A 22,069-nucleotide genomic window follows, 5' to 3' on the forward strand; every position below is an offset into this window, starting at 1 on the left:
GTACTGAGGACTTCCCCTGGAGATTCGTGGCGCATTGGAAGAGAGTTCTTGACCTTCTTTCCAATTTTACACTCATGGTTACTCATATTTATCGGGAGAAAAACAAAGTGGCTGACATCATGGCGAATCCTTCTCGGGATGAAGGATGGTGGCTTCATGAGCTTGATATCATTAAAAATGTTGTGTGCTTTTACATGGCTTCCCATAGCCATTTACGTATGGTAACTTGATTACCCACTGCATGTTGTTGCTGTTTGTGTTGAAGCGTATTTTGGTGCTATAAGGTTGGTGAATTGTGTTGTTGTTGGTTGGAGTGTCCTCTGGTGCTTTTTTCAGCTTACTGGTGCGCTAGTAGCTGGGCATCAGAGGGTCGGACTCTTTTGGATGCTCCGTCTTTTATCTAAACGTCGAGTGGATCTCTGGGGCAGTATCTTTTTGGTCTGCTTCAGTCTTTCTTCTTCGTGGATGTTTTCTGCCGACTTTTCGACGGATTTTTCTCTCTCTGTTTCCTGCTCTCAGTGGTTACTGCATTGTTGAGGGGTTGTTTTTGTTCATGTTTTTCCACATGAGGGGGTTTTCGGGTTTGCCTAGGGGCAATGGTTAGGCCGGAGCTCTTGAGCCGAATCCCCCCTCCCAATGTTCTTATTTTTTCGTTGCTTCTTTGGTGACTTCTTTTAGACGATCACTCTTTTTCCTTTTTAGGGATTTTCCCACTGGGTTTTCTCTAAAAAGGTTTTAACGATGTTCAACCCTTAGTTTGCATTTTTGTGCTTTCAAGGGTTGTAGGTTTTCTTTTTTCTATAATAATAGCTCTATTTAATTAATAAAAAAAATAGTATATTGCATATATTTTAATACATATTATATAAAAGAATGCACAATACATTTGCACGTTATTAAATACTCCCTCTGTCCCACTTCAAATGTCATGTTTTTCTTTTTGGGTTGTCCCACTTCAAATGTCTTGTTTCCTTTTATGAAAAAAATTATCCTAAAAAGGTACTCCCTCCGTCCGCCAAAAGTGGACCACTTTTACTATATCGGGTGTCCGCAAAGAGTATACCACTTTTCTTTTATAGAAATGGTCTCACCATACACTTTAATCTTTTATCCTTACAAACACTCTTTATTTACAAAAAAAATCATCCCAAATTCAATCTCAACCATACATCTCATAAAGTGGTGGGACCATTTCTCCACTACATCAAAGTTATCACCAATTTTATTAAATCCCGTGCCTAGCCGAAGTGGTCCACTTTTGGCGGATGGAGGGAGTAGAATTTTTGGGACCCACATCACCTTTTCAACTCTACACCACACCACTTAATAATATAATTAATATTAATATTTTCTTAAATAACCGTGCCGAAAAGAAACAAGACATTTCATTTGGGACGGAGGGAGTACATATTATATTATATGTGATGTATGAATATATATAATAATATTATTTAATCGATATTGTCTTAATAAAATTGTATACTTTTTTCGATTTTGATAGTAGTATTATTAAGATATTACTTAAATACTGGATATTACTCTCGAGATTGAAACACAAGTATAAAATTTTACATAATTACATGGTATCAATGCATGTTATATGTGATGTATTAAAATATAATAATATTGTTCAGTCGATATTGTCTTAATATAACATTGTAGTATATTTTCAATCTTCTTGTAGTAATTAAATGTTTTGAGATCATTAAGATATTATTTAAATAACGAGCACTATACGAGATTGAAACACGAATGGATAGAAAAAATCACTTTAATTTTAATTGAATTTGAGATGAATATAAGTAAATAAATTCTAAACGGGTACAAATAATAAATTTGCAACAACTTATATTTATAAAATTAAACGATTTGAGTTACTAATCTAATTTGAGACGGGTACAAGTATATATATTTTAGACTGATACAAATATTTATCGATATGTCTTCAAGGAACTCTCTTTAATTTTAAGTGTTTTTGTTGTTTAAATTATTTGTGAATGAGTAGTAACATTATTGATGAGTGCGGATATTTATCAACATGTCTATGTGATTTTTTTTCAAATCTTGTCATCTTTTGTTTTTGTTATTAATATTTATTCTCTAATATTTGAGTCTATATTAAAATGGATAACCAATTACTCTAACAAATTATATTTACAAGTTTAAATATGTGTGGATATTTAGCACATATTATTATATGTTTTTATGATGAAAATGAGTAGTAAAATCATTATTTACATATATTATTATAAATACAATTAAAGTAATTACCCGAATTCGACGAGTTACACACTGCCTTAAATTGATTAGTGCGGTCTATTTTAATGAACAATGACCTAGAATTTACGAAAGGAGTTATGCCAAAACAAAAATTAACTTTGTTTCAAAGTTGTAATTTTCACCAGAATTATCAATTAAATTAATCAAAAAAAATAGATGAATTCATATTTTTTTTTTGGCATTTTTCACTTGAATTTTCGGCGAAATTAGAACTTAATTAGTTGCAGTCGGAAGTTCACCTGATGTTAGTCTAACTTCTAATAATGAGGAGTATTTAGAAGTTCGGGAGTTTAAAAAGGCAACAATTAAGTATATTTGACTTAATCTCGACTGTCAACTAAGCTCTAATTTCGTTGAAAATCAAACTTAGGTAAATATTAAAACAAAAATATAAATTTATGTATATTTTGACTTAATTAAATATTCTCATAAAAATTATAACTTTTTTAAAATTCATGTATTTTTTTTGTCATAACAAGTTTAGGAAAATAGGGAAAGAAATAGAGTAAATATATAAAACTATCCACTTTCATATTGTAAAGATAAAAATTGTCCACTAAGATAAAAAATAATAAAAACTGTCCACTTTTTGATTGAAAAGACGGAAATACCCTTAACATTAAAAACATAAAAATTAACCATTTTTCTCTCATTCTCTCTCTCTCCTCTCTCTCTCTCTCTACGCTTTCCCATTCTCTTCTCTCTCTCATCTTTCTCTCCACTCTCAATTTCACCAGCCAACCGAGCGACGATCTGGCGCGGCGGCGGTTGTGGGGAGGCTTCGGGGAGGGTCAGGCGGTGGTGATTATTAGTCAAGGAGTTGAAGAAGACGCGGCGATTGGAGGTGCCCCACGCTTCAGCCGGAGATCCGACGATGAAGCGTCGCGGGATCGCCAGAGAATTCTCGGACCCTGCCTTCCTCTCTGATATATCGGAACCGAGGAGACCATCGCCGGACTGTTAGAAGACGAGAGAGATCTAGCTAGAATCAGTAGCTGCCGCGTCGTCGATCGACCGATCTCCGCCTCTGCAAGCTCTGATCTGAGGAGGAGTCGATGAGTTCACATGAAGCCGACGATCGACGCCTGAAACCCTATCGCCGCAGCCTGAAACCCTAATTTCTGAGGAGAAGACGCCGCAGATCGGGCTCTCTCTCTTTCTCATGCTCGATCTCCGGTAGCCCCTCCACGCAGATCTGGCTCTCTCTCTCTCTCTCTCTCTCTCTCTCTCTTTCAGATCTAAGCTCCGGTAGCCCCTCCACGCAGCTACAGAGCTGGTCCGCCACCGGGTCACGCCGCCCTCCACTACCTTCGCTCTGATACAAGCTTCAACGCCGACTTCTTCGCCGAAAAAAATGGATCCTCTCTTACATACTGAGATTTGGGCGAAATAGAAGTTGATCTACTGAGATTTGGGCGAATTGGTGATTTTAGTGAGGAGTTTTGTTGATTTGATGGATCCTCTTAGTGAGAAGCTGAATTGGGCGAATTGTTTGAAGCTGAACTATAAGTGAAATTGTTTAGTTAATTTGTTTATTTTTTAAATGATTTTTTCATACTGTGAAGGAAGCATATTTACATTGATATGCTGATGTTAATGTGTTGGTTTTCTGAATAACTCCGATTTATTGGCAATTTCTTGAATTCACGACTAAATGTATGAATTCACAACTTGACGTTCTTAAATTTATAATCAGATCTATAAATTCATAACTTAATGTTCTTGAATTCACGATCATATCTATGAATTCACAACTAAAACTCGAATTCACAACCAAAATAAATTCTAATTTTAGTTGTGAATTCAAACTTTAAAAACTCAAATTCACAACTACTTGAATTCACAATTAAAATAAATTCTGTTTGTGAATTAAATTCTGGTTGTGAATTCGACTGGTTGTGAATTCGCAACCAAAAAATTCTGATTGTGAATTAAATTTTGGTTGTGAATTCGACTGGTTGTGAATTCACAACCAAAAAATTATGGTTGTGAATTAAATTTTGACTGTGAATTCGACTGATTGTGAATTCACAAACAAAAACTTTTGATTGTGAATTCGACTGGGTGTGAATTATAAATTCACAACCAGTGTGAATTCACAACCAAAAAATTTTGGTTGTGAATTCACACTGGTTGTGAATTACGGAATTTTTTAAAGGGGTGATGTTTAAAGGGTAAAATGAAGTGGACATTTTTTTAATTTTTAAAGTTGGGGGCATTTTGGTAACAATGGACATTTTTTATGTTTTTTATTTTAGTGAACATTTTTTATTTTTACAATATGAAAGTGGACATTTTACAAATCCACTCAAACAAATATATGGAGGACGTAGATATTATATCCCCAGCAAACAAGAAGGTGTTGTGGGAAAGCTTTGCAATGCGTGGGGAAATGATTAGTTAAGGAAAGAAACACAAGAAAACGAGGTATATATTTAGAAGAATGATGACGCCATATGACAAGTGATTTTTCAATGATGAGGAAATCTGCGAAGGGAGTCAACGTGGAGTTGACCGGGCGTCTTGGGGGTGAGCTACCGGCCCCCGCTCACACGCTCAACGAGCGTTGAATTTTATAATGAATTCATGCGCTTTCAATGCCTGCTTTGGGCCCCCTCCCCACCCCCACTAACCATTTATCTACGCCCCCTCGTCCCATGCTACAACACGTTCAAACTTAATCCCACAGCAATAAACTACCGGCAACAACTAAAAAGGTGGTGGAGATCATGGGGCGACTCCCCTGCTGCGAGAAAGACAACGTCAAGCGCGGCCAGTGGACTCCCGAGGAGGATCAGAAGCTCTCCTCCTACATCGCCCAACACGGCACCCGCAACTGGCGCCTCATTCCCAAGCATGCTGGTTCCCACCTGCGTCTCTTTATAATTTCATTTCATTTTTTCACTCACTAAATCACCACATTAATTAATTAATTCTTCTGTTTTAGGCCTTCAGAGATGCGGGAAGAGCTGCAGACTGCGATGGACTAACTACCTCCGCCCCGACCTCAAGCATGGCCAGTTCTCCGAAGCTGAAGAGCACACCATAGTCACTCTCCATTCCGTTCTTGGAAATCGGTAAACCCTCTATACCTATATATATAAATTAATATTTTGTGTGTGTGTGTGTTTCACATTTGGTATTTGTTTGCAACAGATGGGCTGTGATCGCTGCGCAGCTTCCCGGGCGAACGGACAACGACGTGAAGAATCATTGGAACACGAAGCTGAAGAAGAAACTCTCCGGCATGGGGATTGATCCGGTGACGCACAAGCCCTTCTCCCACCTCATAACGGAGATCGCGACGCTGCCGCCGCCGCAGGTGCCCAATCTGGCGGAGGCAGCCCTCGGCTGCTTCAAGGACGAGATGCTCCATCTCCTCACCAAGCGCCGCATCAACATACAGCTCCAGCAATACGGCGGCGGCGGAGTCCCCGCTGGCATGAAACACGAGGATGGAAAAGACGAGACGATCGAGAAGATCAAGTTTGGATTGTCCAAGGCCATCAAAGAGACCGGAATGCCGCCGTTGGACAAGCCGTGGGAGCCCGTCGGAGCGACCTCCGGGTACATCGGAGGGGTGTTTGGGTCGTTTCCCGGGTCGGATAACGGCTTCCACTACGAACTCGCGTCTCTAGACAACGAGGGCGGAGCCTCGCCGTGGGGCCAGAGCATGTGCATGGCGGCGGAGCACCACCACGGCGGTTTGCATGAGAAGGTGGCGGAGGAGGAGCGCGGCGGCGAGGACTCCGTGAATAGGAAGGAAACGAGAAATGGGGAGAGCATGTTCAACTCCGAGTGCTCGTTGTGGGATTTGCAGTCCAATGATTTGATGAATCCTATGATTTAATTTGTTAGATTATATTCGAGATGAAAGTGAGGTGGTGAGGAATAGTGTTCAAATTAGTGGATCATTGAAAATGTAAATGAAGATCATCAAAATAATCAAACCATATATGCTTGCAAAAATATGAAATATATGTAGAAACCCATTTTACGTCCCGCATCCGTTTATAGGTTTCTCAAAGTTACAACACTAATTAACACCCGCAATGTATTGGAATGAGTTTCAGCCCTCGTTTGGTTGGGCGTTTTTAGAGGTTGGAAAGGGATTTAATTAATTGAATCAATTACTTGTTGTTTGGTTTGAGTAATGAGTTAACTATTACCCTCAAGTGAGGATAACTCAATCACCAAATTTATTACCCCTCAAAATAGAGGGCAAACAAAAGAAAGGGAATCCCTTATTAATGATTCATTTCCATTGTTTAATCAAAGACTCAATAAAAGTAATGGTTATTGTTACCATTCCACTTCTTTATTTGATTTCATTCTCTTTCCATTCCTCTACTTGAACCAAACAAGCACTCAGTGTACCACACTTTATGTCCCATTTTCAATTTTATGTGTTTTCTTATGTTTTTTTTCTTCACTTTTAATTTTATATGCTTTAGTTTAATTTTGTGATTATTAACTAGGGTTTATTCCATCAATCTAGGGTATATAATTATTTTTTATCATTTAATTTCACTTTTATTAGCTAATAATAGGTTGATAAATTCAAAATCACGGTATATACTTTTTTAAAAATTTATTTTTTTGAAATAAAAATTAAATATAATTCATAGTATTATAATAAATTTTATTTTTATAAAAAATATTTTTAAAATAATAAATATATGCATGAGACACAGTGATACACATAAAATTGTGGGACACTAAATCTCATCTCCAATGTATTACCTCTATACATTTTGGATTTAGCGATAATTTTATTTTGAAGGATTTGGCGATTTAGCGATAATTTTAATAAATTGGTTGATAGTGGAATATCATAAATGTAATTTAGATTAAATGATTATAAAATTAAATGGTTTTAAAGTGGAGTTCACATTAATGATTAAATTTTGCAAACCATAGTACAATGGAAAGCGACAAATCTTTTGTTGATGAACCCAAAAGAAAATTATAATAATTTTTTTTATGGACGAAAAAAGTATGAGCATAATCCATATAATAAAAGAAAATATTAGCCAACCAAAAAAAATAGAAATAATAACATTTCAAACTATTTTACCCAACATTATTTTTTATTTTTTTTGACTAGAACCCAACATTAAAGTTTTAAGATGAAAATTAAATACAATTATTAAATTACCTCCCCCAAATTTAAACTCTCTCTCTCTCTACATATATATATATAGAGAGAGAGATTAGAGTGAAAATGACTATTTTCATAAGGAATGAGAATAACGTATAAATCAATATAGCACGAATAATGTATTCAGTTAATATGGACAAATTTTCGTCCCCCATAATTCGAACCTACGTTTGAAAGGTTATTTATGTATTACGAGCGGCTTATTCATAGACTTATATTGGTCTATTCATATATTTATATGGCTTATTCGTTATTTTTCTTTTTATAAGGTAAATTTAAATAAATTTAATATCTGGCATTCCAGATTCAACCATTCGATCATTAAGATCAACAGTGGATGCATCATCTTGTTGGATGAATGCAGCATTTGGGAACGATGTTTTTTTTAGTGTATTGAGAGTTAGGCTAAGCTATGAAAAGCTTTGAGAGAGAATGCTTTCTGTACTGATTTCAAACTGAATGAATACAAAGTTACAAGGTTTTTTACTTATATTTGCCTATAGCTATAGATACAAATCTGACGTTTAGCTAGGAATAACTACCTAACTAATCTTGCAGCTTAACCATCTAACAGAATTGGTTAAAGTTTTGTTAAGCTAATCAAGCTTAAATAATCTGATACACTCCCAGCAACTATTAATCATCAAGATTTAACCGCCGTCTGAGATGGCAGAAACGAGACTCCAATAAGGGCTTCGTGAAAATATCGGCGACCTGATCAAGGGAGGGAACAAAGCCCACATCCACACATCCTTCTAACACTTTATCACAGACATAGTGAATGTCCACCTTGATGTGCTTGGTTCTGGCGTGAAAGACCGGATTCTCAGCGATTGCAATTGCACTCTGATTATCGCTCCATAGTTTGTGCGGAGAAGTTAGTGAGATGCCAAGTTCAGTACATAGACCCTGCAACCAAACTAAGTCTGTAGTGGCATTAGCAAGACTTCGATATTCCGACTTTGCGCTACTCCGTGATACTACATCCTGTTTCTTTGCAGACTAGGTGAGCAAATTTTGGCCAAAAAATATACAATGGCCCCCTGTACTTCGCCGATCATCAACACAACTTGCCCAATCGGCATCGACAAAACTCTCTAACTGAGAAGAGGTAGAGGCATGAAAATAGAGTTTGAGCGCAATAGTCCCTTTCAAGTAACGCAAAAGCCTTTTACACGCAGCCTAGTGGAAGTCGGTAGGATGTGTTAGGAACTGGCTGAGTTTATTGACGGTAAAGGCTATATTAGGCCTTGTGAGAGTGAGTTACTGCAAAGCACCAACGGTGCTACGATAGAGCGTCGGATCTTCAAACGACTTTCCAATATCTTTAGAGAGTTTGGTAGCGACGGTCAGGGGAGTTGGACATGACTTGCAATTCTCCATTTTTGTTTTAACCAACAAATCATGAATGTATTTTTGTTGACAAAGGGAGTAGCTGCCTTCATGCTTATGAACTTCCACCCCAAGAAAATAATGGACATTACCAATGTTTTTAACTAAAAACTTGGTGTGTAGAGTAGCAATAATCTGCTCTATTTCAGTAGTAACATCACCTGTTATCAAGATATCATCTACGTAGACTAAGATGAGAATGAATGAAGAGGTAGATTTCTTAAAGAACAGAGAGAAATCAGAAGCTAACCTCTTAAAACCCATTGCACAAATTGCATTTCGAAGAGTGTCATACCATGCCCTTGGGGCCTGCTTTAAGCCATAGAGAGCTTTGGATAATTTGCAGACATGAGCAGGATGTTGTGGGTCCTCAAACCCTGCAGGCTGAGCCATGTAAATGGTGTCAGTTAAAGCACCATTTAAGAATGCGTTGTTAACATCAATCTGCTGGATGGACCAGCCTCTTGTAGCTGCAAGTGAAAACATTAATCTAACTGTAGAAGGTTTTATAATAGGGCTGAAAGTTTCCAAGAAATCCACCCCTGCTAACTGCTCAAAACCCCAAGCAACTAACCGAGCTTTTAGCTTGTCCAGTGTATCATCTGCATTTAGTTTAACTCTGAAAACCCATTTATTGCTTATCACCTTCTGATCTGGACTAGGGGGAACTAACACCCAAGTTCCTTTACCAAGAATGGCATTAAATTCATAACTCATAGCCTCAAACCAACCTGGATGCTGAAGAGCTTCCTCTAATGATAATGGTAAGTCAGGTATAGAATTGGATTTATTTGTGAGTATGGCTGGATTTGTTATTTCAACAAAGTAGAGTTTAGGCTTGGAAATACCACATTTTGAGCGTGTGGCCATGGGATGAGTATTGGTGTTTTGAGGAGAAGGAGATGAATGAGGAGATGGAGGAGGAGAAGATGAGACAGTGGAGTTGGGAGCTGCATTATCTGAAGCAGAAGAGGATAATGATGGTTGGACTTGAGAAGCAGGAGAATGGACTGGAGACAGATGAGGTGAGTGTGGAGTGTGCGCTGGTGAGAGATCAGGAGATGGGAAAGAAACACTATGAAAGAGAGGAGTGGAGAGAGTAGGAGAGAGAGTGGCTGGAGTAGAGAAAAGAGCTTTATAAGGAAATTCCTTCTCATTGAACCTAACAGTGTCTGCTACATAAATTCTACCCGAAGGGCTTAAACATTTGTACCCTTTATGATTTAGACTATACCCAAGGAAAACGCACTTATCAGATTTAAATTGAAGTTTGTGGTCATTGTAGGGTGTGAGATAAGGATAACAAGCACATCCAAACACTCTTAACTGAGAGTAATTTGGAGACTTGTTAAAAAGAATTTGATATGGAGTTTTCATATGAAGATTTTGAGCAGGAGTTCTATTAATGATGTAGGAGGCTGCTTCAAACGCATGCCACCAATAAGATAGGGGAAGAGAGGTCTGGGCAAGTAATGTGAGACCAACACTGACTATGTGTTGATGCTTCCTCTCTGCCCTTCCATTTTGGGCATGGATATGAGGGCAAGGATGTTGAAAGTGGATACCCTTGGACTTAAAGAAAGGAACTAGGCTCCTGTACTCCCCACCCCAGTCAGATTGGAATGATTGAATGGTGAAGGAGAATTGGGTTTGGATAAGTTGACAGAATTCTTGCACTATTTGAGTAGTATTGGATTTGAGTGTGAGAGGATAGATCCATGTAAATCGACTAAAATCATCCACAAAGTGGATGTAGTACTTATAGCCTTGGATAGAGGGAGTATGAGCTGGACCCCAGAGGTCGGAGTGAACAAGTTGAAAGGGCTTAGTGGTTTTCAAGGGTTGAGAGGTATGAGGAATTTGATGTAGTTTACCTAGGCTGCAGGCATCACAGAAAGAAAGTGTCTTACCTTTGTGGATATGTTGAGTTGTTTTAGTACATGAGAAAGAGTAGAGACATTTGGATGGCCTAATCTTTGGTGCCAATCATTTATTTCAGTAGTAATATGAGACAGATTACAATGAGCAGAAGCAGTACAACTAACTGATGAAGATATATCAGTAGAAGACACAACAGAAATTGAAGGTAAAACAGTAGATGATACAGCAGAAGATACAAGCAAACATGCTTTATCTGATGATGTAAACCCTGAACTAGATTTGGAATCTGAGGAAGAGAGACTGAGTTTGGAGAGGTCAAGCTTGTATAGTCCATTGTGAAGTTGTCCCTTCAGTAGAATTTGATTGGAGTTCTTGTCCTTCACAAGGCAACAGTTAGAGTGAAATTCAAAAACCACATTGTTATCCTTTGTAAACTGAGATATGCTAATGAGGTTTTTTGTGATTTGTGGAACATAGAGAATATGGTTTAGAAGTAGAGATGATGATGAAGAGGAAGGAATAGATTGAAAACCTATGGAGCTAATGGAAACTGACTTACCATTTCCAACGAGTAAAGCTTCAGATCCAGTGTAAGGAGTAGCCATTTGAAGTGTGTTGAGATTGTTGGTGATATGATTTGTTGCTCCACTGTCAATATACAAACACCTTCATCTTCATCATACTCATAATCAGGGGAACTCTGCACATCAATAACATAGGCTTGAGGATTAGTAGCTTGTGACTCAACACCTGTGAAGTTAACATCAAAACGTTTAAAACACTTAAGAGCCACATGACCCGGTTTCTGACACAGCTGGTAGATAACAGATGATTTTGTGGATGGTTTGAATGAGGTATCTCAACCAGTGAAACTACCACGACCTCTAAAAACTTTTCATCCTCGTTGGATGAAGTGAGCTACTGGATCTGTAATGGAGTATGTTGATTGTTGTAGCCGTATCTCATGAGATTGCAGAGCATACTGCATCTCTTGCAAGTTAGGAGGATCATATCTGTGAAGAAGATTGACTACTACTGATTCGTAGTCTGCTCCACATCCAGCCAAGATGAATTCTCCTAGATCCTCATCTGAGATGACATGACATATTGCACACAACTGATCAGCAAATCCCCTCATTTTGAGGAAATATTCATCCACGGTTAGATTTCCTTTCTTTGTGGAATGAAGCATCTTCTTTAGCTGTAGAACACGAGCTCTTGACTGAGAGTGAAATAGTTGATCCAACACACGCCAGATCTCACTTGAAGTAGTGCATCTCACTACATGGCCTAACATAGACTCACTGATGGAAGACAACATCCAGCTCATGAGAAATTGATCGCGGCTCATCCATTGAAGATAAGCAGGATTAGGTAGTGGATTTTGATTTGAAGACGGAAGATGTGGAGATGGCGGTGCAGCTGCTGGAGAGAAGAAATCTTCAAAACCTGTGAGCACGCACGGTAGTAAAGACTTGTAATCGCCAGTAGGAATAGTTGTTACGATCCAATCTGAGGATCATAGGATGGAGATTCGGAAGAAAATTCGCAGAATTTGCGGAAGCCAATGACATTTTGACCAGGATCAAATCGAGAGAATCAATAAAAGTAGAGGAAAGATGAAGAATGAAGAAGCGTATAGATCACGAAAATCGCAGATCTAGCTTCGATTGGAAACTGATACCATATTGAGAGTTAGGCTAAGCTATGAAAAGCTTTGAGAGAAAATGTTTTCTGTATTGATTTCAAACTGAATGAATACAAAGTTACAAGGTTTCTTTTACTTATATTTGCCTATAGCTATAGATACAAATCTGACGTTTAGCTAGGAATAACTACCTAACTAATCTTGCAGCTTAACCATCTAACAGAATTGGTTAAAGTTTTGTTAAGTTAATCAAGCTTAAATAATCTGATATAGTGCAATAAATTTAGCAGCGAATGCATTAACTTTAATGGTTCTCTTATTCTTACGAAATTGTAGTTCCCACTAGTACCACATCCTATATATATATATATATATATATATATAGGGGTGGGCTACCGTAAGAGCACATCTTGAACTAAGAAATAAGAGAAATTTTTAATGTATGAATTTTATGTAGAACACGTATGAATTCGCTGTATAAAGGTATGAATTGTGAAAAATAAATTTTTGCTACCTTTGATGTTCGAACTCAGGACCATAAATCCATTCAATAGGATTACGAATCAACCGTAGATCTTAATGATCTAAGGGTTGAAAATGATTCTTATTTTATATCTTAAGAAATGCTCTTATTTTAGCTATTCCCTATATATTTATATATATAAGAATGCTATCTTTCGCAAGAAATAAAAAAACTGCATAAATCAGTCTATAGTGTTGCATAAGCTTCTATAATGACTGCATAACAAAATTCAATTAATCGATAAAATTTTCGCTTCCTCCAAGATTCGAACCCATGTAAAAATTCGCCTCCTCTAAATAAATATCAGTCATAGGATTTGAAAATCCAACGTTACATATTTATTCTCATTTATCATCACATTTGCCCATTCTTATTCGAGTCATTCCTTCCCCCCTCTAACAAAAATCAATGTAGGCAATGATTACCGTGCGCAGGGGCGGAGATAGGGGTGGAGCATGAGGGTCACTGGGCCCCCTTGGGATTTTAAAAAATAGTAGGGGCATTTTTGTAATTTTAGATTAAAAATAAAAAAAGATTGATTTTATCTTCATCATTATCGTGAGCTATTATATACTGTAATTGATATGTAAGCTTTAGAGTTAAGAAATTTTGAGGAAGTGAACACATAATTAATTTATGCACATTATGTTTGGATTGGATTCTAAAGATTTATTTTTTGAATTTAATATTGAAAGTTACTCTTCCTTACAATGTTTTATGGGACTTTGGCAAATAAAATCACGAACTATTTCAAATTTGTAATTTTAACGTGACTTTTCAGTGTGGTGAATTAAATCGCTATTTTTTTCAATTTTTTTTGCAATTTCATCTCCCAATTAATTTGTTTTCGATCGCCAGAGTGTTGAATTGGAGCTTACATAGGTTAGCAAAGGCAATGTCATTTTTGTGAGGGCTAAACGACGTCGTTTCATACAATTTCAATTAAGAATTTCTCCAAATTAGAAAGGGATTGTACCCTGTATTTGCAACTTAATTTTCAATATTTAGAAATTTTATTGTAAACTACGTATGTTGTAACATGAATATTATGCGGAGAACTAATTCACATAAAGTCCAAGTCAATAATCCGACGATCGGAAAAAACTGGGTGGACGAAATTGCAAAAATTGAAAAAATGGTGATTTAATTCGTCACATTTCAAAAATTATGTTAAAATTGTTAATTCGAAATAATTCATGATTTTATTTGCCAAAACCCAAGTTTTATCAATCTTGATTTTTTGAAGTTGTTTTGTATGAACTTTAAAATCTTTTTGAAATATATTTTTTGTAATTTCAATGGTATTGTAATTGTGTTAATGATTATTATTTATTTTTAATTTAATTATTTTATTTTTTATTTTTTAATATAATTATTAATTTTATTTTTTAAAAAAATTAAACCCCCTGAGTCGAAAGTCTGGCTCCGCCTCTGACCATGCTGGGAGAAAATATTTTTAAAAATAAATTTTATTTTAAAATAATTATTATAATTTATATGTATTGAAATTTTTATACTCTCTCCGTCCACGAAAACATATTCTAATTTGTCATTTTTGTTCGTTCACTTGTCCTCACCCTTTATTAAATAGAGATTATACTCCCTCCGTCCCATTTATAATGGCACACTTTCCTTTTGGGGCTGTCCCATTATTCATGGCACGTTTCTTTTTTTGGAAAAAATAAGGGGTGGATTAAGCATTAAAATACTCCCTAATTACCCTTAAATAAATCATAACTCTATTCTCTCTCTCCTTTTCTCTCTCTCTCTCCTCCCCCTACCAGTCGCCGCCTGCCTCCCTTCTCTCTTCAAACACCACCGCCCGTCGCCTCCACCGCCACCACCGCCCTCGCGCCCCCCCACCACCCGGTCACACCCGCATCACCGAATGAGAGTGGCGCCGTCGACAAGAAGAAGAGACGCGCCGTTCATCTTCTCCTTCATCCCGCGTCGTCCTTCCACGTCGTCCACGTCCGCCGTCCATCTTCTCCTTCCTCCAGCGCGCCGCCCTCCTCTAGGGCTCCGATTTGTGGAGTTATGGATACGAGAAGAAGCCATGGATTTGGGAATATAGGGCTCCGATTTGGGGATTTAATTTTGAAACTTGTTCGGAATTAATTTCGATCTAGTTTCTGAAAAATTTGTTTGGTTTCTTCGATTTGGTTTCTAAAAAATTTGTTTGGTTTCTTCGATTTGATTTCTGCAATTTCTTCAATTTTGGGAAGAATTTTTAATTTTTGTTTGGTTTCTGCCATGGAGAGAGGGAATGGTGAGAGAGGACGGGGGGAACGGAAAGGAGCCGATGAGGCGGCACTCGCCGGCGCCGGCGCCGGCGCCGCCGTGTAGCTGGTGAGGCAGAGAGAGAGGGAGTGTGTGTGACTGTGTGTATGTTTTAATTAAAATAACACTACACATCTAATTCCCTTAATTCTACTCTTCTTAATCTCCGTTCCAAACAGTAACGTCCCATTATAAATGGGACGGAGGGAGTACTAAAAAGAAAAAAGAAAAATCCTAAACCCTTGAGAGCACAGAGGAGCAAACTAAAGGTTGGGCCTCGTTAAAACCTCTTCAAGAAAACCCAACGAGCAAAAACCAAACATGCAAGGAAATAAAAGCAGCACTCCAACTTCCACGCAAGTCCACAGCTGGACTTCAGGGCAGCCAAAAGAACCCGTCTCTCCACGGCCCAAAATCTAGCGCACCAGAATTCTGTAAAAGACCGGAGATCGCTCCTCACCCAAGCTCCAGCCATTGAAACGAAGGCTGTGAGAATAGCCCAACGAACCTCTGCTCGAACGCAAAGTGCTCGAGAAAGGAGTACCTCCAAAATCCTCAAAGATGATGCGATCTGGACAATAAATCAACACCTGGTATGCGCAGCTAGTGCCGCATACCAGCCACTACGCCAATCTGAAACCCAAATTCTGGGCTAACTATGCTCCGTCCAGGTCTGACGGAGGTTGTTCATTTGCCTTGTCGTTGTGCGGTGGATTCTCCATGCAAATAAATTTATACTTTTTCTATGCCCACAGCTAGGTTCCGCTAGCGGTAAGTATAGGGTCGATCCCACGAGGAGTTGGTGTATTCTTCTCTCTTGTCACGGTCACGAACACACACTCGGGGTTATGCCATGATCTGAGCACGGGAAACAATGAACCTGAAATAAAACAAAAGAAATATCAAAAATAAAAGGAACTTGGTTTGGGCATAGTCTCGTCAAGTCTGGGCACAGTCATCGCTCATAGGTTCAAGGATTGTCATTATGCCTTCACGTCATTGGTTATGAACAGATGTCAATAGGTTGGGCCCCCTTGTCACTTGTCACGTGCGTAGCCTACCCCGCCCTCATCCGCGCCCTTCATGTGGTTGCCCACAGGAAGTTTGTCAGACCCAAATGGTCATCAGGCATGTCCGAAGACATACTACCACTCGCCCACAATTGCCGCTTTCGTGGAGCCGGATTTCTCCTAACTTGTGCCCACATACTACTTGTAACTTGGCCATGCCCAGAACAGTACTGGCCGGATAAAGTGCCGAGTTTGTCCAAGTTGTGTTGGAATCAGGCCAATTGCTTTGGGAACGTGATTGAACAAATCTTGTGCCCACATTAGACCTTACGATTTCACTTGCTCATACTTAACTCGATTTTTAGCCCAAACCAAGTAAAACAATTACCTAGACATAATTAAATAAAATAACACAAAATAAATAAACGAAATAAACATACTTGAATTGAAATAGATGTTCAAAAATAATAGCAATCTTTGGGCAACACTAACTTTGCCCAAAGCAAATAAAAACAATACATAAAATAAAAAGGTGCCCAAAGGGCTTGTTTCTTCCTTAGGTAGACTCTCATTGAAAATAGAAATACAAAACAAACTAATCTAAGGTGTGGAATTCGTCCAATTTCCCTTTTGGCCGCAGGAGGACTTGCTTTTTTATATAGAGATTTCAGTGGGCCTTTGGGCCAGGTCCATGTAGATTAGGGCTTCTGGGCGCAGCAGCTAGGGTTTCTGGGCACGACAGCTAGGGTTTCTGGGCGCAGCCATGTTGCTGAGATTTCTTTCCATATTTTCTTTGCCCGCATCAGATATGTATTCCCTAACTTTGGCAAGTAAAATAGCGCAGATCCTCCTATGTATGGTAAGTGGATATCTGCCTTCTTCTTTTCTTATGTTGATTGGTGCGCGTTGTGCCCTTGTACGCCAGGTTGTGCCTCAAAGTCAGCATCACAATTCTGCTTAGTTTTCGTTCAACCTCTGACTTGCGGCTGTGCCCTTGAACACAAACTTTTTCCGATGTGCCCTGGAATGCCAAATTTTGCTCCTGTCTCGCTGCTGTGCCTTTGAATACAACTGGATCCCGCATGGTACTTGGTCTGGGCATAAGAGTACAACTGCTGTGCCCATGAATGATCTCAAATCTGTGCCTCTTTTGCGGAATGCAGTCTGTTATGCCTAAGATCCTATCCACATGTCCTTATGCCCAAAATGTGTCCTCCCAAACACAAAAGACACAAAAATGCACGAAAACAAGACTCGATCTAGACCTAAAAGACACACGAAAATAGCACGAAAAATGGGCTCATCAAGGTCCCAGGCCGTAAGTACCAGCTTCGGAGTGGTGGGACTCCGCCCCGCACGCCATAAGTTACCCCAACACTAAGGTGGCCAACAAATAGACAGACCCCAACTGAAATCCACTGCCAAGTGTTTGAAAAAAAGTCCCAAAGGGGCGGACGAACATAAACATAACTATGCTCAAGCCATGCATACATCGTGCATGAGAGCAACGCCTCAAACCAATTTGAAATACCATCAAAGGCACCGTCCATCAATGACCAATGCCGATGCCTCACAGAACTCAACGCCGACAGTCCCGCACATAGCGGCGCTGTCGCGGAGCAACCAACAAAAGGTGATCCTCTCTTCCCAAGTCCCGAGCGCGCCCAAGAACTGAAAAAGAGATGAGGGACCACCCCGAAAACCACAGCAAAACCGTTAACAACCATCTCAGCAGCCTCGCCCAAGAAGCGGAAACGAGACCCACCGTTGGAGACCAAACGTTTCAGTAAGAAAACCACCAGAATCAGATGTGTGAGAGAAAGCCCAAGAGACCAAGAAAAGTTCATGTTATTCGAATATGACTATGTGTGGCCATGTCCATGCGAACCGCGGTTTTAATAGCTTCTACCTCATGCGGCCACTAGCCATCGGACCTGTCCGGGCTCGCCATGAGATCCGGTGACTTATTACCTTCCCGATATATGTGTGAAACACGAAGATTAAAATTACCAAGCAGCCCAAGGACGTGTTTCCAGGAAGTAAAAAATCTCCAAGGCACCGAGAGAGAACGACTCTCCAAGATGCGAACTACATATGTGAGTCCGCCATAAATTAAGCCAACCCCTCGAATGCGAGATTTGAATTGCCAAAATAACAGCCAACAGTTCGGCTTCAAATCCATAACTGATGCCTGCCTTATAGTGGAAGCACCCTCTTACGCATGCCCAATGATATCTAAAGACGCCCCCTGCTGCAATGTTGCCCGGAGCACCCATCGCGGACCCATCAGTATTGACTTTCATCCAAGGAAAGGTTGGCGGCCACCAGTGTGCAGATATGTACGAAGAGGTGGAGACGCTCTAGTCTTGACCCCAATATTGCGCAGAACCATGTAATTGGACCAAGTATTATTCATACGTCCCAGATTACTAAAATTATCCATTTCTTTGAAGGCGACCTTGACAAAATGCAGCAAACGTGTCCGATTGAAGGCTTTGTCATTAAAGGTACAATCGTTTCTTAAGGACCATATAGCCCATAGAAGCGTTATTATGCTCGTCTTCCAATATGAGTAGATCTGAGAGCTGAAGTTTACTTTCCAAGCGGTAGCCATAAAATTATGGATGCCATATATGTGATCAAAGGGTCCGAAGTTAAACCAATCCAAAAATTCAAGCCAAACTGGGCGAATTTGCTGACATTTCCAGAAGAGATGATCCAACGTCTCTCCATCTTGATGACACAGAGCACAACGATTCGGCGAGATGAGACCATGCCTAATGAGTCTATCATAGGTGAGTAGTCTATTGTGAAGAATCCGCCAACTCACAAGAGAGCGACGAACAGGGACATAATTCTCCCACAACCAAGAACCCCAACTGTCACGCGGAAAATGATGACAGCTATTGACGAAAGCAAGAGCAGACGTAACCTTCCCATGGACAGAGTGTTTCTAGAACCAAGTGTCGGTATTCGACCCAATAGGCAGTAAGAGGATATCGCATATAATTTCTGAAAATTCATTAACGAAATCTTGAGTAAAATGCCAAACTCCCACATAAAAATAATCCGACACCGAGTACGTGAGAGAGTCATGCAGAAAGTAATGGAACACCACACTTGTCCGCGATCTTGTATCCCAACTAATCATCCGTCCAAAAATTAGTGTGTGAGCCATCTCCAATGTAACTGTAAGAGTCCTTCACAAGCTTCAGAATTTCCTGCTGGATACCCGACCAAATAGTAGAAGAAGCATTAATTCGGCCGTGGCAGAAATTATTCAAATATTTTTCTTTGAGCAAAGTAAAACTAAACTCCGTCCCTTAAATAAGATTCCATGCAAGCTTCATAAGGAAGCATTTATTCAATAAAGTGAAGGAACGTAATCCAAGGCCGCCTTCCTCCTTTAGTGAACAAACTATATCCCAACTAACATTGCAGTTGCCATGTTTTCGAATATCACCAGGCCATAGAAAATTCCGGCAACATCTGTTGATAACACTCATGTTTCCATGGTTTTTAGTGTTCATATGATGTCAATTTTATAGAGATTTGAGTGTTGGATGATTGTTTTGTGCTTAATTTGCTTTATCTTGTGAAACATGATTCTTACTCGAACTTTGAAGGAAATTGTAGGTTTATTGAGTTCGAAGATCGTCTCGATACGAGTTCGTGAGTGTAAACGGATCATAAATCAGACTTCGAAAGATAAAGTTATGACCAACACAAGAAAGTCGCGCGCAGTAGAGAAGACAGCGGCGACCGCCGCCTGTAGAAGGATTTTTGTGAAGGAGCCGGCGACCGGGCGGCGACCGCCGGGCCGCCCGCCGAGTTTTCAGCGCCAGCGGCGACCGCGCGGTGAGCGCCGTCCGATCGCGGCGCCACCGTAATTTTACGTTTTTTATGCATTTTTCAAGTTCTTTTCGAGCTCAAACTCTGTATTTTACCCCGGTACTATAAATAGGTCTTCTTTTGACCTATTTTGGGTTCCCAACTTTATTTTTCAGTTCCCAGACTTAATTTTTCAATTTTATAGCTTTAGAATTTTATTGCTTTCTAGTTTTCAAGGCTTGGATCAGGATTGAAGATTCAAGCCGCTACAATTGTTCTTATTCGATTTTTATATAATTCAGTTTTTCTAATTGCGTTCTTATTAATTATGTTTATGTTTTATTTCATTATGTCTGGCTAGTTTCGTTTGGCTGATTCTAGGGTTTGTAAATAGTTGATTGAATTTATGTGATTTATTTGTTAATACCTTTGTGCCTTCCAGTGTATGATTCATAATTCCTGGTGCTTGTTTTCTTGTGAATTATCTGATCAATAGTTTGCATGTTTAGCTATTCGGTTTGAGACCTAGCGGAGATAACTGTTTAGCGGATTCAGGAATGTATGATATGATCTTAACCTTGAGACCTAGCGGAGATAGGTGGATCATAGGGAGCTATTGAGAGTTAGTAGATTTTCTTGAGACCTAACGGAGATAGAGAATTTACTAATCTACGATCGTTGTTGCTCTAGCGAGAGTGATTGATTAATTAAGTGATCTCTCATCATAACTGGATTAAACTGGTACATAGGATTAATAGATTTATTGCGTAGATTTAATTAATGAATTTACTACCTTAGGATCAGTTGTCTTTAATATTTGCTTTTTCTACGTGCTTTTATTTGTTGCTATTTGAGTTTAGTGTTAATCAATCCTTCTTATTTTCATTTGCCTGTCTACTAGTATTTTAGTTTGTTTAGGAGATAGCTAGAGTGATTTCAATTTTTCAGTCCCTGTGGATACGATACTCGATTACTTGTTGCTTACTACAATTACCTGTGTTAGTTGCAGTCGTTATTGTTGCTAAGAAATTAGTGATCATTTGTCAAGGTTATCAATAAGGGATCTCGGCCAACGGTACACAAGCATCGAGAGAGTGACCGAGCTTTGGATCACCGAGCGGATAAGGCATAATCTCCCTGCTATAGATAGATGCAAGCCCTTCCACCTGCTAAATTTCGAGATTATACGATCATGTATTGGCATAAGATAAGATGCACGGATACGGCCAAAAAAATGGGGACCCCCAAGTAATTAAATGGCATACGACCTACAGTGAAGCCCAACTGACGATTAATGCGACACCGGAGAACGTGACCCACTTTATCAGTGTAAAAGATGTGCGATTTGGCCGAAAACACACATTGACCATAGATCGAGCCATAGAAGTCCAAGATCTTCTTCAAAGTGATCGCATTCTCTTTCGTAGCCCTGTAGAAGACCAAAATATCATCGCCATATAGCAAGTGGGTAGGAAAAGCCTTGTTTCTTATGAGCTTCATGGGTGTTAGGTGACCCGAGGCAACAAAATTTTTAAAGAGAGTGCTCAAGACGTCCTCCGCAATTCCAAAAAGTATGGGTGAGAGCGGGTCCCCTTGTCTAACACCCTTGGAATAGCCAAAGTATCCACAGACTTGCCCGTTATAAAGAATGGACAGCTTAGCAGATCCTAGGATAACCTCGATCCATCTTATGAACTTCTCATCATACCCACCCACTATGAGTACATCTAGCAGAAAATCCCATCTCAGGGTACATGTCTATTTTGCACGCCATATTTGACCAGTCCCCGAGCGATTCATACAATTTGCTCCCTCTGATCCAGCATAATACAATCATATATGGATAACCCTGCCACTTATGAAACCGAATTGATTCAGCGAGACACATTTACCAGCCACCACATTCAATCGTTTAGCAAGGATTTTCGAAATAATCTTAAAGAAGAAATTCGAGAGAACAATAGGTCTGAGATCTGTAATTGACGTAATGTTCTCTTTCTTGGGAATAAGAATAAGTGTATTGAAGTTACACCCACTAGGCAGATAAGAACAAAGAAAGAAAG

The 22,069-nt window shown here is 39.1% G+C and overlaps 1 protein-coding gene across 1 annotated transcript; it reads left to right on the forward strand.

The window, feature by feature from the left end:
* Nucleotides 1-4,913: 4,913 nt before the first annotated feature.
* Nucleotides 4,914-6,392, forward strand: LOC131002816 (transcription factor MYB80). The gene is made up of 3 exons (XM_057929283.1): nt 4,914-5,142; nt 5,228-5,357; nt 5,437-6,392. The coding sequence occupies exons 1-3, from the start codon at nt 5,010-5,012 to the stop codon at nt 6,128-6,130; spliced, it is 957 nt and encodes a 318-aa protein (XP_057785266.1). The 5' UTR covers nt 4,914-5,009; the 3' UTR covers nt 6,131-6,392.
* Nucleotides 6,393-22,069: the final 15,677 nt, after the last annotated feature.

The sequence above is a fragment of the Salvia miltiorrhiza genome, unplaced genomic scaffold (genome assembly GCF_028751815.1).
Source record: "Salvia miltiorrhiza cultivar Shanhuang (shh) unplaced genomic scaffold, IMPLAD_Smil_shh fragScaff_scaffold_21, whole genome shotgun sequence".
Lineage (NCBI taxonomy): Eukaryota > Viridiplantae > Streptophyta > Magnoliopsida > Lamiales > Lamiaceae > Salvia > Salvia miltiorrhiza.

Excerpts from the sequence above, each read along its gene's own strand:
- LOC131002816 (XM_057929283.1), top strand. The coding sequence starts at position 5,010 with ATGGGGCGACTCCCCTGCTGCGAGAAAGACAACGTCAAGCGCGGCCAG. Across the intron at positions 5,143-5,227 it reads CCTCATTCCCAAGCATGCTG|GCCTTCAGAGATGCGGGAAG; the intron begins GTTCCCACCTGC and ends CTTCTGTTTTAG. Across the intron at positions 5,358-5,436 it reads CATTCCGTTCTTGGAAATCG|ATGGGCTGTGATCGCTGCGC; the intron begins GTAAACCCTCTA and ends TGTTTGCAACAG.